The 16,539-nt window shown below is 38.8% G+C and overlaps 2 protein-coding genes across 4 annotated transcripts; both read right to left on the bottom strand.

The window, feature by feature from the left end:
* Positions 1 to 2,506: 2,506 nt before the first annotated feature.
* On the bottom strand, positions 2,507 to 4,138 carry rabif (RAB interacting factor). 2 transcript variants are annotated; one of them, XM_037101133.1, is made up of 3 exons: positions 3,982 to 4,138; positions 3,346 to 3,497; positions 2,507 to 3,007 (listed from the first exon to the last, which is right to left on the bottom strand). In XM_037101133.1, the coding sequence occupies exons 2-3, from the start codon at positions 3,487 to 3,489 to the stop codon at positions 2,759 to 2,761; spliced, it is 393 nt and encodes a 130-aa protein (XP_036957028.1). In that variant the 5' UTR covers positions 3,490 to 3,497; positions 3,982 to 4,138; the 3' UTR covers positions 2,507 to 2,758. The 2 variants fall into 2 exon arrangements, with proteins under 2 accessions (XP_036957028.1, XP_036957027.1); XM_037101132.1 differs by lacking the exon at positions 3,982 to 4,138 and adding an exon at positions 3,682 to 3,819.
* Positions 4,139 to 4,846: 708 nt separating this feature from the next.
* On the bottom strand, positions 4,847 to 15,309 carry adipor1a (adiponectin receptor 1a). Of its 2 annotated transcripts, none has more exons than XM_037101130.1 (9): positions 15,222 to 15,309; positions 13,380 to 13,599; positions 13,184 to 13,297; positions 12,158 to 12,329; positions 11,824 to 12,010; positions 10,243 to 10,430; positions 9,859 to 10,052; positions 5,856 to 9,602; positions 4,847 to 5,338 (listed from the first exon to the last, which is right to left on the bottom strand). In XM_037101130.1, the coding sequence occupies exons 2-8, from the start codon at positions 13,524 to 13,526 to the stop codon at positions 9,474 to 9,476; spliced, it is 1,131 nt and encodes a 376-aa protein (XP_036957025.1). In that variant the 5' UTR covers positions 13,527 to 13,599; positions 15,222 to 15,309; the 3' UTR covers positions 4,847 to 5,338; positions 5,856 to 9,473. The 2 variants fall into 2 exon arrangements, with proteins under 2 accessions (XP_036957025.1, XP_036957026.1); XM_037101131.1 differs by lacking the exon at positions 15,222 to 15,309 and adding an exon at positions 14,914 to 15,172.
* Positions 15,310 to 16,539: the final 1,230 nt, after the last annotated feature.

Raw genomic sequence — 16,539 nt, 5'->3', positions numbered from 1 at the left:
CTCCACACTTTTGTGAGCGTGATACTCTTTAGTTACGAATTATTTAGTTTATTGATTCCCTGGTTTCCTCACAGATGATCGCCCCCCTTGTTAGGCGAGTTTGATTTGGCCACCGTCGTAGCGAGCTGGTGTACAGAGATCAGCCTGTTTACAAATCAAGAGATAAAGCTCTTCTCTGCCCCGCCCGGCTTAACGGAAAGAATAGCCGTAATGGACGGTACGTTGGGTTTTCTAATCGAACACACCCACGAGATCGTTGCGCGTTGACCGGCACTTCGTTTTTAAATGGTCTAGAGGAGCTCGTTGATTGGTAGAGACTGCAGTCATATGTTGATAGTTCAGCTGTTTATGTTTTAATAATAAACATTAATTAGGTATTTTGTTTTACACTAACTCCCTAACGCCCCTAGCATTAAATCTAACATAATCATTCAGTAATTAGTACTACATTTTGAAAATGTCCAATTGTTTTAATCGTTGAATCGTGTTGTTTTTGACTGTTTAATCGTGTAGTTTATATAATAGTATGGACTGTATGGAAAAATTATACTATTTAAAAAACGCACACAAATTAACATTTTTATTAAGGTTCGTTTGTGCCACAAATGTTTAGATGTACAGGATTCTATAGTGTATATTACTGTTGTTTTTGCAGCTTTAGTTGTTAAAGTTGTGGTTGTGTAATATCTATTGGCATCTGTCTATTTTGGCTAATGACATCAGATAATGTAAGTAATGTAAGTTAATATTGTCACTGATACATAACGAATCACATAATCTTAAACCACTTCTATGTATGGAATTATGACAAGAATCTAAATCCTATTCACAAGTTATATACATCACATATTAACTGGTAGGGAGAGCTTCCATTTTGACTGAGACCTGACCCCTTCTAATATATGAGTTAAACAGATTATAAAGCACTTTGAAGCAAATGTGTGACTTTGGGAAATAAATGATGAATAAAGTTGACTGAAGTGAGAGTTAGCAAGTTCAGTGAAATCTCAAAGATGTCTTCAGTTACATGAGTATGATATATCAAGTTATCTGTGTCACTCTGTGTGTGAGACTTATTTGAATGTTAGTGGTCTCTGTTTCATCTGAACTTCCCGTTGGTGGATTTTGAACAGTGCACTTTAACGGTCGCACATCACAGGTGTCTCTCAAAATCAGCTGCACATATATAAAAGTACTCAAGATTACTGTAAAAGTGTTACTGTGGAACCTAAATAATGCATAGCATAGCAATCAAATAGCACAGTCTCACTATAATCCTTTTAATGATGCACGTTCATACAACTGCTGTAATTCAACATTTAGTTTCTAATGTCTTTAAAAAAAAAAAAAAGTATTCTTACGGTACTTTAAATCCATAATGGCTGTTATTCTTAAGAACTCACAAGGGAAGCAAACAGCACCGTCAGTCACAGCGTAGTCATCCAGAACCAACACTGACACTGATTTGGTGGGGCTCAGCTGCAGGGCGGCAGCAGAACTTGGGTAAACAGGTGCACAGCACTTATACACTGACAATGAACACATTACAAATAATAAATGTGTCAAATACTGACATTACGACATCTAGTGGCAAAAAGTAGACCTTCACCTTAACATGATGAATGTGTGGAGGTTTTGAAATGGCCGGATTACCCAAATTACAACCTTCCTCCTTCCCTTTATTCACAAGGAGTATTTCTTCAGTCATTATCTTCAGGCTGTGATGCTCAATGTAAATAATAAGGTATGCACTTCCTGTATCTGGGCACACCCACACAAATGGGGAACTGCTTTTTCTCAATAGTGATTAAGGTTTTAGGGTTGCAACAAACAACTATGTGTATGATTTGTTTATGTTTTCAGAGAATCGTTTAAGTTGAGAATGAGAATTGTCTCTACCATCACAAGATCTTCAGAGTGCTCTTGGCTGAATATATTTATTTTTAATTAAAAATGATTTTTAAAAAAACAACGAAGAAAAATAGTAAAAACCTTTACATTTACACAACAATTGATTTTAGAGATTAACAAAAAAATTATAAAAAAAATCATTTACTATAAAGCAGTTAATCTGATCAACTACTCAAATATTTTATATATAAGTTAAAAGCACTAACTTGTGTTAGGATGGACTTCACACATAATTTACATCAGAACAGAACTTTAACCTGACAGCAACTGATATTTGAGTAGCCTAAAAAACACTGTGGCTGGGCTTAAATATCCATACTGTGAGACTACAACTGTACGACTGAGCCACAGAGAGGTGACAGCTCATTGTATAGTTCCAAGTCACATCTTAAAAGTTGTGCCTCTCATGTCTCGCTATGGATTGAAATCAATCTGTAAGGGTCAAAATTCAAGGCGAAATGTTGTACATCCAAGTAAAATGCATACTTCGTGGACACTAAAAGTAACAAGAAAAAGAATGTAACTTGGAATGCAGTTTGACATGGAGGAAATTTCATCACATTATTCAGGAAACAGCTGCAGGATGGCACTCAAGATCAGCTTCCCCAAAAACATCTTTATTAGAACAGGATGGGAATACTTTTGTCAGTGTGATACGGGAGAATGAAAGCGACACAGTCCTGTTATCACGAACAATGTACACATATCAGTACAGTATATGTAAGTGTGTGCGACGGATAAGGTGGTGGTCAACTCTGAGTGTAAATCCATGAAAAGATGCATAGCCTTCGGACAGGTTTTTTTTTTCTTTTTTTAAAGTTCTTGTGGGCTCACATATGCATTTAGATTATGCATGATTCACCCTTTCCACTGCGACATAGAAACTTTTCTTGTCATCCAAACAGTGCCAGCCAATTGGTCCAATCTCACAATCTGCACAGATGAGATACTTGATATTCCCAACGTCCTTAGTGAAGCCCACATTCTCAAAAGTGTACATGTCATCCACAAACCAGTGGGCGGTCAGAGTGTCTCCATCCACTGAGCCCTCCGTGCTGCTGAGACCGCTCTTTTTACGCATGGATGGTAGGAACAGCTGGTGGGAGAAAAAAAAAAAAAACAGCCTTAGATATCATAACAAACACTTGTGAAGGAACTCAGAATCAGTAATGCAATGGGGGCTCGTAGTAACCACAGCTGGCAAATAAATCTTGAGGAGTAAAAGTAATATTTTTCCTACCATTAATAGTGGAGTATAAACATAAAAATGTAAAACTACTCGAGTTCTGTCGCTTAAACTTGTACTGCACTTGAGAAATTTGTACATTTGCATTGTAACACTGGTTTCATTATACTGCAGAGCAACTAGGATGAAACTGTCGTATCCCAAAAGCCCATTGACACGAGCCCACTGCCTCACGCCATACATCATACCTCTTTCTCTGCAAACACAGCCATCCCTGGGCAGAGCACCTTGGATCCGCAGCGTTGACACACGACAGACTTGCTGTTCTTGCCGTCGTCAGAAACCAGGTCGGACCGGTTCGTGCTTTCTTTGGACAGTTGATTGTTTTCCATCTCTAAACCTGACGAACAGAAAATTAGAGCTGATATACGTGCATGTAAAGCTTGGGCCAACAGATCTTTAACCAGTCAAACCGAAGTAAACCAAGGCACAGTTATTAACCGTAAACCTAACTTATGTTACATTACAGTGATGTCGAGCAGAAAGACGGACACACACAGAGCGAGTGCGCTGGAATAACGAACCGTCGGAACCTTTGTAGTGCGGAAGTCCATGACAAAGAAACTCGATAATGTTTACATTTTTATCATCTATTAGATACAAATTATAGCAATATTTACGTCGAACCATGGTCTGAAAAATGTTTATCAAAATTAGCCACAATGAACGTTAAGACTGTGACTCTAATTGTAAGCCCTGCCCAATACATGTATGCTAACATCAATGCTAACACTGGTTTCACCTGACAGAAAATAATAAATAATCACATTACACAGTCATCAAAAATACATATATACATTTGAATACAATACAAGAACACGTACCTAAACGTTGAAGTAAAAAACAGGTTGAATTACTACTATAAAATCGTTAGACAGACAGGCTAGATGAAGCTAGGCTAGCATACTAGTTGGTAATGACGTTTTCCAGCCTCTAAAAGCTTCCGTTCAGAAACATACGGCTGTCACTTGGTTCCGGAGTATAGATAAGACAGGTACTTTGAGTGTAACACTCTAATTAGAAATTAAAAGCTTTGAAAAGATATTTAATAACCACACTATACGGTAGTGTAGTTGGCTCCAACATAACAGCGACTAAGCTTTTTGAAATGGTAAGAGTTATACAGTATTGTGAATTTTGGCAATACAAAGTTTACACTTGATGGTGGTCTAGACATACAATTGGGTTAAGAAATTGTCGAAAAACATTCTCAGAAGTTTTACCTGTCACTGCATGTTTTAGATGTTATGCCTGTATGTAAAAAAATACTCTACTCTAATAAAGTAAAGGTCCTCCATTAATATAAGTATTACTAGCAAACTGCACTTAAAAAGTTTGAACTGTATGCAGAGTGACCCCTACCATTACATTATCAACTTTTTTACATCTGGGAAATTCATCATTCCAACTGCAGCCTATCCAGGTGATTTCTTAATCATACATTGACATAAATTCTTTTTCTTTCTTTTTTTTTAAATTTAGGTCTTGGTTGTAATGGTTAGGATAGCAGCACCAGTCGAAGTTATGTTAGGTGAATGGAACAGACTGATTGCCAGGGACAGGATGACTCTAAGGAGGGAATTATGGGCTGCAAGGCCAGTCCAAAACAAACTCATACATCTACCTGTGTCCTGGCAAAAGACTGCTGATGTATGTTTAGTGAAAACAAACCATACAGACACCCACACATACTGAATATACAAAAAACATTTATTTACAGTATTTTGTGTGCTGTTGACATGTGTTATAAAATAAATGTGAACAAGTAAAACAATGTATTCAATCTAAAAAAATCAGTGCTCTTTCATGATTCTTTCGGGAAGTCCCTGCCTGCCTCATATAGCATCTGATAAATTTTAAATTTTACTTCTGATTTGTGCTTGGGCTTGATATTAGCCAGCATGTCCACAATCACTGCAGCAAACCGAAAGTCTTCATTGTCCTGCCGCCTAAATTTCTGTCTCTCATCATCCAGGTGATCCAATCTTGTAAGAATGGCATCATCTATGGTGCGTCTCTTCTTCTGATCTGAGGTGCAAGAAGATCTTGAGGGTGAAGGATGAGCTGTTTCATTATTGTCCATCTCATTGATCAAGTCCCTCATCTCTGCAGAAAAACTTTCAGTGTGTGTCTGGTTCCTGCCCCTCTTCTTCTTCTTGGGTGGAGGACGACTGGATGTCTCTAACAACAGCAACAAGTTGTTTAGCAGCAGTTACACAAAGTCAGGCTACATGAATAATACTGAGCTTTAAAAAGTGATAATATAAGTATATTTACGGTACTTGCACAGTACTTGCCAAAGTGATATTTTAACACAATATCTTTTACTTTTACTGAAGTTTGACTTATTTTAGGTACTTTTTACAACATTGCAAGCTTTCCAGCGGCTGAACTACACTAAGTAAAATCATCTCTACGCGCTTCAACACTTAAATAATGAACATATATACATATACATATATATATATATATATATATATATATATATATATATATATATATATATATATACATACATATATACATATATATATACATATATTATATATATATATTATATATATATATATATATTATATATATATATATATATATATATATATATATATATATATATATATATATATATATATTTGCTTCTACTTGTAAAAGAGTATTCGGACACAGCTACTACTCAACCGAGTACTTCTGAGCTCACCTGAGTCGTTGATCGACACGTCAGTCTCGTACACTCGAGGCTTCTCCTCGGTGTCGCTGTAGGGCGTCTCCGGGCTCCTCGAGGTGGAGTCGGTCTCCATGCTCCCTACCACTGCCACCGGGTTCCCCCAGACGGCCTCACACAAGCTGAAATAGCACCATGTCGGCCGCTCGTTCCCACTCTGTTCAACGAGCTGGTGGTACTGTCTCTTCAGGGCTTTGAGTTTGTTGTTCACCTGCGCCTTTGCTCGGAATACCCCGCGTTCATGTAGGCGCTTCGTGATCTGGTCGTACACGACCGAGTCTCGGGCTGTCCCGTGAATCTGTCTGACAATTCCGGCGTCGGCTCTGACCGACAGAAGTTCACGAATCTCGTCGTCTCTCCAGTTGGTCGACATTTTCGTTGGCCTCGTCGCGTAAAATAGGCTCACTTGTGTTTTTCCCCCACCACCACTCACATGATAGAAACGTCACCAGCACCATCACTTGCTAGCTGGGAATTATCCGGAGCTGCTCCACTCACACGCCGGCTCAGTCGGGTGTTAAGCGGACAGTGTACCTGGGAGCTGGCAGAGTAGAGTCCGTTTGAGATGGCCGGGTAAAGTCCAACTGATTCGGACATTTGTATTCATCCATAGTTGACAGTTCATCCTGATAGTGTCTGTGTCAATCTTGCAACTCGTGTCAAAGGGAACCCTGTTATTGTTTCACAGGACGGCGAAGGCATGTCCCGCCCACTCTGCCTCTGATTGGCTAACTGACACAATCAACCAAAACCTAACCAATCGTAGTCGAGTACAAGCCAATCACAAGTAGAGTAGGCGGGTCATGACTAAGCCACCCTAGGAAAAACATTCTTGTCCCCTTTTTGTTCTCCAGGTCTTGTTTCGACATATAAAATACAATGCAGGCTTATCTTCTACCCTAAACATTGATGGCGATTATTATTCTGTTATATTACAAAACATAAATCATTAAAAATACGTATCTAACTGTCAAAACTGTTGGAATATCAAAATCACTATTTTCTCAGGGAGCAATACAAAAGGGGTGAAAAGGCCATGGAGTGATGCAAAATTATATTTATGAGTGTTAAACAGATGCAAAGGTCAGATTTCACATTCAGACTTTAATGAGGTGTTTTACTGATAACAATCCAATTAGAAATGCCCCAAATCAAGCATTCTTATTAAGTAATTCAACAAAACAAGAGCAGCCCACCAATAAAGAAGAGTCTGTGTCTGCTGGAAAAAAGCATAAGTATGTTCAGGCTGTTCTACAGTACTTAGAAGCAATTGTTTGGATTTATTATTTATGATTTGTGTAGACCTTCTGCAGTTTATGTCATATATTGCATTTTTGTATCTTTTTGCATTGGGTGACAGTTGACATCTGTGAATTTTTAAAATAAAATATAAAACAAGTAAGCATCGAGATCACGAGTCGGTTTCACTTTATATTGTGCACAATTCACATTTGTCCAAAGCCCTAATGTTTATAAGACTTGGCTACAGGGCATGTTTGATGCAAATGTAGACCAGGATGCACAGCATGTGCTTTCTAATTATGTTTTATTCATAGTCTAGATAATCTTCCATTTTGATACAATTATATTATGTATCATATTCCTGCTCGCAGTGATCTCCAACCAGCAGCTAATTACAGCAGATGAGGGAAATGATGAAGCATTGATTAGTCGAGGTTTATATGGTTAAAACATGCTGTTGATTTCCACATTTGAATCTGTGTCAATTCTGTATGAAGACAAGTGATAACCAGTTGACCATGATTCCTGCTGTCCTCAGTTACTTACTGCTGATGTGACATCTGCAAATGTCATATGCTTACATTTTAAGGACTATATTAACTCTTGTGAGTGTATATCGCTGTCAGCAGCCTCTTATAATGCCAGAACCATTAACATGCATTTAACAAAATAAGACACTATAATTGTACAGGTGGAAAAAAATTTATTCCAATAATTTTCCAAGATTACCATTAATAAATATTTAATGTTTACATTTCAGTGAAATGTATGATTTATCACTTTCTACACAGGACATTACACAAAGTCAAGAATACACATTGTTTTAGTCTTTGTAATAAAGCTCAAATAAGTTGATCTAGAAAAAGGAGTCTTAAACAGCAGTTGATACAACCTATCAATGGAGTTGTAAGTTTAATAATGATTCGATTGTATATGTGGCAAGGAAAACAAGAAAAGTCAACATCTGGAAATCCCCGAAGCTCCCTTGACTGTCAAGATAGGCCGTTTCATTTAAAAACATTTCCATTGGCCTAAGGCACAGGAATACTAAAAGTTTATATCAATCATACATAACACATTTTAAATCCCGTATGGTGATTTAAAGTTTTAAATTTAATAGTATACACTAAGGTGCATTGATATTTACACCTCTCATTGCATCTGAAATCTAGCACAAAAGAAAAATCTCTAGCTGACAAAAACACAATTTGACCTAATCAGATCTGTACATTGTGCGTAGCCCAGGAACTCTAGAAATTAATCAATGACGTGTTGTCTGACTGAAAAGTGATGGTAGGGGAGTTCATTTCACTTCAAAATTTGAAGCATCTTAAGTCTAACGTGAACTGAGCTTGTATTTGTTTTGCACGGTGACAGCTTTTTTTGTAACATTCAGTAATTTGGAAATCATTTGTTTGGAACTTTTGTCACTAAAAACAATGCATCAAAATGCCAAGGAACGTCAGCAAAAAGTTCAAATAAACTGAGAAATTCAGTTTGCCAAAATATCAAACCCATTTATTTGGGGAAGAATTTCTGGTTAGGATTATAGCTTGTGTTACTCAGACACATCTATAGATCATTCTTACGGTATTCAAGCTACTTGTTCCTTTCATAATAATGTATTTTATTTTGTTTCAATGGGATTTTAGAGTATTCACTGGGCCTTGAGAGTACAGTTCATGTTTTATTGCAGAGCAGACATGGGTGGGTTTGTGGTGGTCCTCCGAATTTTAACAGACAGCTTTGCAATCAGTGTCAGCAGAGTTAAAAAACATCTGGTGACACCTATACACACTATATGTGCATACTTTCATCATCCTGATACAAATCTGCTCTACACCTTACTCCTTTGAGGACAGTACATTCATCCTCTAATCAGCATGGGGACTTGTAGGGAGGAAAGGAATGGTTTACAGTATGTGCCCTCTGCTACAGCACAAATAATACACGCTGTACCCTTTGTGCAATGGTCACAGACTATGGAGAGGTTGGGGGTACTAATGAGCTTCTAAGAAATACAAGATTTTGGTCAAAATCTTATTTTGATCTTACTTAAAAATGCAAAAATTCAAGCTTCATAAGTATTGAAGAAGTAGTGCCTGTTGAAGATTCCCTCTGTAGTTCAATGGCTAGTTAATGCTACTTTATTGGAGCAAAAAAAGAGCCAAACAGAAAGACCACCAAATCCAAACAAGATGTTCGCAAATCAGAAGTACAGAAGGAGCAATAAGTGACTATATATTGAATTCCAGCAGCATTTTACGTATGTGTGTGCGTGTGTGTGTGTATGTATATGTGTGTGTTTGGGAGGCTATAAAGAAAAGTATGAGTAAGTCACAGTTAGGCCCCTCAGAGTAGAGAGTCATCTGTGCATCCTCCCTCGAGGCCGTAACGGAACTCCTGCAGGTTGGAAACCCCGTAGAAATGGATGAACGCTGCAGCCACGACCAGGACATGAAAGATCTGATGAGAATGGAACTAGAAGGAGGGAAAGAGAGGTGCAGTTTCAGTTTTAGTTGAAAAGTTCCTCCTGCTTGGGTATTGACAATGTGTACCATGTGAGAACTTTTCCGTTAAATTAAAACAGATATTTTCTTCACTATGGAAAATGGCAGATTAAATGGCAGTGTATTATCATTTTCAGTCTTCACGTCCAAAATTATTTGTGCAACTAATCTCCTGACTTTCCTAGTTATATAATGTATAATGTAATGTGAACGCATCAAATACTTACCCAGATGTCACACTTGCCAGGAAAATAGCGCTCAGGGATCCTGGCTGCATACAGACCGGCACCAGTGATATACATGGCACCCATCAGGTAGAACCAACCCATCTGGCCGACTGTGGTGGCCTTAACGAAGCCCTCCTCGATGGTGAAGTGCATGGTGGGGACAATGCCACTTAATCCAAGACCCATGAACACACCTAAGAGAAAGAATTGGACAGCAGTGTTTTCTATGCATTTAGTGTTTTGTTTTGCAAGGTTTCCACTCAGTAAAACCATTAACAGTGACAGCTGTGTGCTTAAACTACGATTATAACCCAAAGATGACAGCTGCAAAAGTTACAAACAGTGTATTTAAAAACAAGCACATTATCCTAAACTGATAAGTACCTGCTCTAGTAGGTCTATGACGAGGTGTGGAGAAGCGGTCCCACTGGGCCACTATGATGGCAGCAATGCCGAGGACACAAACAATGGTGAGGTAGATAAGTCGAGGCTGAGGGGAACAATAGAAGGAGTAGTACAACCAGGGCACGAAGGAGCCCATGATCAGGAGGGCAATGCCCGAGTAGTCAAGCCTGGAGAGAGGGGGTGACACAGAGACATCTATGTTCAACAACCATACTGTGATTTTTGGATTATTGAAATTTCCACAGGAAGAGGCAACATCACTGTAAAATCATAGTTGTTTAATTTCTATACTGACTTTTCATCTAACACAATAGAAAAAGTCTTTAAGTATTTTTGAGGTTGTCCTTTCAATAAATGATCAATCGGCCTGAATGACCTTGATGCTACAGCAGTCTGCCCAAATAAATGCACATCTAGCAGCTTTAACCACAGATCAGTATAAAGCACTTCACAATGCCTCACTTACACCCACAATAATGGCAGAGCTGTAAAGCAAAGTGTTGGGAGGGTCAGCGGGAGCAGTTCAGGGTTGAATTTCTTGCTCAAGGAAATTTGACAAGCTGTCTTTCCCCCAACCAATCCAGTTCACTTCACAGTTTGTTACAGGTTTCAAAAGTCACTACACTGAAAGTGTTTGGTGGAATGTGGAGGGGAATCCTACAGCAGAGCACAGACGATGAGATGAGAATGGTGTTTTCACTCCACCTTTAAGTAATGTCTCCACACTGGAACCTCAACAGAGGAGTAGCAAAAACTGGGACATCATGGAGTTGTTCTATTGGTAGCATTCACAATGTTTCAAAAAATACCATCATGAATAAATAAATACATACATACATACATACATACATACATATCTGAACTGAATTGGACTGCTTGGTGGAAACACAATTTATGGAAAGCCTACTGGAGCATGAAACTGAACCTTGAACTGCTACTCCTGGACCTGCCAGCACTGAAGATGGATTGAAAAATTGTGAAGCCCCCATAGGCACTGTGATTTGAGATTTTGGGCTATATAAATACAACTAACTTGACAGGAGGGGCTAGGGGTCAAACCACAAACCCCTTGAGGTTAATGGACGACATACAAGATTCTCTGTTTTTAATAAACGGTCATTTGTCTTTTTGATGATGGTAGCAATTGTACATGAGGGCCAGAAACATTTCTGAAAGAAATTAAAAAGTCAAGAGTCTGAACTTTGAAGAGAGTGAAACACCTCATTTACCAAGAACAACACTGTAAATTCATGAAATATATCAAATTTACTAATACAGATCGGAATATAAGTGAATTTATATATCTGGAGTTCGTTTTGGCTGAACTATGGACCATAACACCCTGAATGATGACCAGGGGGTAATTCCTCATTAATCGCAATGAACTCTAGATGGCAAGCTGGAGCTTCACATCCTTGATAAAGACACATATTGATGCCTGAAATTAAAAACCTGCCTGCTCCAAGAGCAGTAAGTCTAAAAAGGGAAAAGACTTTGGCAGTTACAAATGATTCCTTGGCAAGTTTGCGAGAAAAAGTGTGTGATGGTGTGAGGCCTTACTTGGAGAAGGTGCGAGACACTTTCTCAGAGTGACAGTAGACGGTATGAAAAAGCCAGGAGAAGCTGAGGCAGAGCACAGCTCCCAGGAAGAACATCCCGAACACCACCTTCTCTTGCAGCGGGGCCATAAAATACATGTTGGGCCTCAGCATGGTTAACGTGCCCAGACAAATGAATAAGATCAGCCCTGAGGGAGAAAATAGTTTTACTTACAGCTGACAAGACAAGAGACCACAGCTATCCAGACACTGTAAACAAAATTAGCATCTGCTGACCCGATGTATCCAACAACTTCTAGAAGTGCTATGTTAATGTTACGCAAGGCTGCTCTCACCTAACAGGTGGGTCCAGATGTTTCCTGTCTCAGTGTGAATTCTGAAGATGCTTCCAAAACAGGCCCGGAAAGACGGCATAGGGGGCCGATGTCCATGCAGGAGGTAATCGTTGTCCTTAAGCCACTCTGGCAGGACATGAAAGGGGATGACCCTCCAGCGCCCCTCCCAAACCTGAAAAACAAGGAAAGGTTTCACTCAAGGACATAAACATTTCAAACTGTTGTATGGCTGTCAAACTGAAGGCCTGTGAGGAAAATAGCTAAGGCACTGACTTAACCCTACTTTAACAGAAAGTTGACTACACCAGCAAACAAGTAAAACTACAGTCAAAAAAAGAAGCTGGCACTCAGAAAAAACACACAGGCCCTTAGCCTACACTTGTCTCCCATGGTGACTTGCTTGGCACTTACACAACACACAGGTCCCATGTCTGATGTAGCATAAAAAAACAAAACAAAAAAAAACCACTTGCATATGACTCACTTGAACTACACAGCAGTCACAGGTTAATCCCTGGTTGTAGCTGTTAACCCAGATCTGCAACTGTATTCGCATTACCCCACTGCTAGTCCACAAAACCCTACTAGACCTGCTGAACATTGCTGAGATGAACAGGGAGTTGAGTTTCAGGGTGATGAAATATTCATGCTGGTTAACACAAGAGTCTTGAAACCAACCTATTATGTAACATTTGATGTTGACCAACCGAAATTTTGCAATCTCGATCAAATTTGTCTGATTGAGATAAGATGAATTCCCTATTCATAGAACCAGACGTTACTGCTATATTTATAGTAAGTGTGCCAGTACTTGTTTTTATAAAAACTTGTGTTCATTTATTTAGACTAAAGCTGGATTGAAGGGGGAAGTGAAGCCAGACTGGATGACATGAGCTTCGCACCAACCGCAGGCACAGGTTTGTTTCACTTCCTGCAAAAGTTAAAAGACTTGCCTGGCAGTGCAGCCGCAATGGTGCTCAAAATCTATACAAGCTTTGTGTTTATCAACCTGAGAAGACATTTTACCTTGTGTACAAACTCCTCCATCTTCTCCATGGCATGGTGGGCCTGAAGTGGTAAGGTCAGGACCTCTCCCACCTCATCATCCTCCTCTTCCTCGTCAGCAAGCATCGCAGCTCCCTTTAGAGAGATCACAAGAGAACTCTGAAGCTACGAAGCTAGAACAACTTTTCCCTTTAAATCGTCTGAAAACAAGTCCTACCTCTACGTGGGAGCCTTTAGATGCTGCTGGTCGCCCCCCTCCCTCCTCTAGCAGTGGCCCAAGCTCCATCAGCTCAACATCTGGGACACGGCAGTCCTCAGAGATCCGGCAGTCTGCATCACTTGCAGACCCGTTTCGGCCTGACATAGGGAGACTGCCTGATGACCCACTCACAGTCTCTGTATTGAGCTTCAGATGGGACAGATGGTTCACTTTCCTCCTGAGGAACCAGAATCACAGTTAACTTTTACTGGCCAAATATGTTGACATATACAAGAAATGTGACTCCACTTCTTGGTAGCTCTCGATACGCTCTGCACTGCAGAGAGCACGTTGCCGGGAAGACACAAATATAGACATCGTGCTAAACATAGACAACCAAATATAAACGTAATCGCTATTATAGGTAGAAAACAAAAACAATCTATACACAGGTCAGGTTGGTTCTTATTGTACAGATTGTTGTGAGTGCATGGCAATGCAAAAAGGGAAAAGATGGAATAAATATTGTAGATATGCCCACATTATTGTAAATATGCTACAATTGAGAAAGTCATTATTGATAATGCAATAGTTCCAATAATGTAGAGCCTTTATACAAAAGCTAGGAATAGTAATTTCACATGACATCTGGTTCTGAAAGAGTATCATCGTGGTTATCAAAAGGGTTTTAATTTCATATGTCTACATACAACAAATACATCTATAATTAACAATAATGCCTGTTTAAAATTTATGTTTAATTTTCTAATGACATTTTTGTGTGCCTTTTATGATGCTTGATTTGTAACTTGTGTTGTTGGCTGTTTTCAATCTTCCTTTGTTCTTGCTATACAAATAAAGTTAGCATTAATTATTCTATTTTTTAATACAGAACTCTAACAAAGCTTTTGCCATTGGAGAAATATATTTTTCAATTGCAAGGGCATCATTAACGGTTAGTGAATCAGTATCAGCCCCAATCAGCAGATCGCACTCAATATTTCATAATCGTGCATCACAGGCAATAAGGTGCCCCAAATACAGAGATGTACATAGATGGATGGATGCAGCACACGTACAGTACATACAATCCTCATAGCCTTACATCTGACATTGAGAGGATATTGTTATTGCAGTTACCGCAGATCCATAATTTGCATTTAATGCGACGATTATCATTTAAAATTATTTGCCGTCTAGTTTTTAGTAAACACGTACCCAATCATGTATTCTTTGATTTAAAATGGCTGGTGATTAATCTGGTTCTCGTGAAATCTGTTTAATCGATCACACATTCACAACAAGAGAACAAAGGAGCGGATAAACTTGGGTAGATGTATTACCAGCTACAATTATCGGAGGAATATCGTAGTAGTGAAATAATCCCGATATAAGACAGTAGGCTGGTGTTTGATACAGCGCTGAGGCTGACATCACAAACAAAACGTTTAACCAAGTTTAAGCTTAGCATTTCCTGGCAGACGGATGTTGATTAGCACAGACGGAACATGGAGTACAAAATGTAAACAACCGCAAAATACTGACGACTTACCCTAATTTTATCCTACGTTTTACGGTTCGGTTCGCCTCACAGCAAGCAAATGCATCAAAACAAGCACGGATACGTTTTTAGGTTAGCAGCCAGGTCACGGATCGCACATATATCATCTTGCTAACGTTGACTACCTTTGAGCTAGCGCCGAGCTCACGCTAACCAGTCGAGCAGGCTACACTGCTTTTGAATTAACCTGCTAGCAGGAAGACAAAAGGCTTCACGACGACACCGAGGTATAACGTTGTCTAGATAGCGTACTGTACAGTCATCTGCTACATTCATTTCATTCAATGGATATGAGTTACCTGACAAGGTAGCCTTCAAACCAGGAAGGTGAATTATTTATCGAAACACAATCTTTCCGGAAGTTGAGATCTCTTCCGGAAGTCTGTCCCTTTTCCAAAAATAAAAGCACCTACTGACGCGTGAAAAAAACAACAAACATATTGATAGATTCTTTGATCAACGCCTTAATTTGTGTCATTTAAAAAATGATTTACAACATATAAAAACGCACGAAATGTTCTAATACATGTTTGAAAATATGATTATGTAACAATGATATCAAATCATCAACCATCTTTCCTTGTTGAGATCTCTCAAAATGCAATACATAGTAAATCTATAGACTTAGAAATATTGTTAAATGTGTTTTGCATGACTGGCTGAACAGTTATTCTATTTAGATGTTATAATGGACCATATAAAGCAAAGTCAATATTGTGCATTTTTAAAAGTAGTAAGCTTCAGAGACAGGAAGCACAGTATGACCACCCTGTACATCAGATCATGAATTTTTGAAATGCACTGTCATAAATATTATAAATTGTAAGCCTTCAATGCAGTAAATAACTAGTGATATAATTTATGGTGACAGTTACAATAAGCAAAAGGGACTTAAATAGGGATCAACAACACAGAGAAAGAGAGCCTCTATTCTGGCTGTGACCACTTTGATAATAAACTTCCCTTACAAGTTTTTTCAGAAACCATTGGGATGCTCACATCTTAACCATTAATGGCATTATGTTATGTCTCTGAGATGTAACACTCATAAAGATTTTTTTTTTCATTAGTAAGAAAAGTGGATTTTTTTGTCACATTCCCAACCCATCCTATACTGACTCCTTGGGATTGAAGGCCAGGCCAGCCTCCATCCATTTATCCCATCCATGGGAATACAAATAGGACCTCTAAAAAGTGACCTTACCATTAATGACTGACATATTAAATTTTTAAATACAATATTGACTTCAGTGTGTCTGAAGTTTAAATCATTCATTGCATCAATCTGGTAACAGTAGTAAAAGCATCCCCAGAACACCACATTATGTAACTAATTGCTACTTATTTCCATTAAGCAATTTCTTTTATGCATAATAACCATTATTGAGTACACACCCGAGTGCACACACTGCAAAACCGGGTACACTAGACTACACCCTCAAAATGGAGCATAATCAAAGGGCCCTTTTTACAGCAGACATTTTTGACATGTGTTGCTCATCACATTAATGATGGCTGATTTATACAAGTGACCCAGTAGGACATGACAGTGTGACAGTTAGCCAGCACACACAACAGGTTCCTGAAACTGAAACAGCTGAATGTAATTCAGCCATT

The sequence above is a fragment of the Acanthopagrus latus genome, chromosome 6 (assembly GCF_904848185.1).
Source record: "Acanthopagrus latus isolate v.2019 chromosome 6, fAcaLat1.1, whole genome shotgun sequence".
NCBI classification, from domain to species: Eukaryota; Metazoa; Chordata; class Actinopteri; order Spariformes; family Sparidae; genus Acanthopagrus; species Acanthopagrus latus.
Note: the sequence above shows the minus strand (reverse complement) of the source record. Positions and strands in the feature narration are given on the sequence as shown.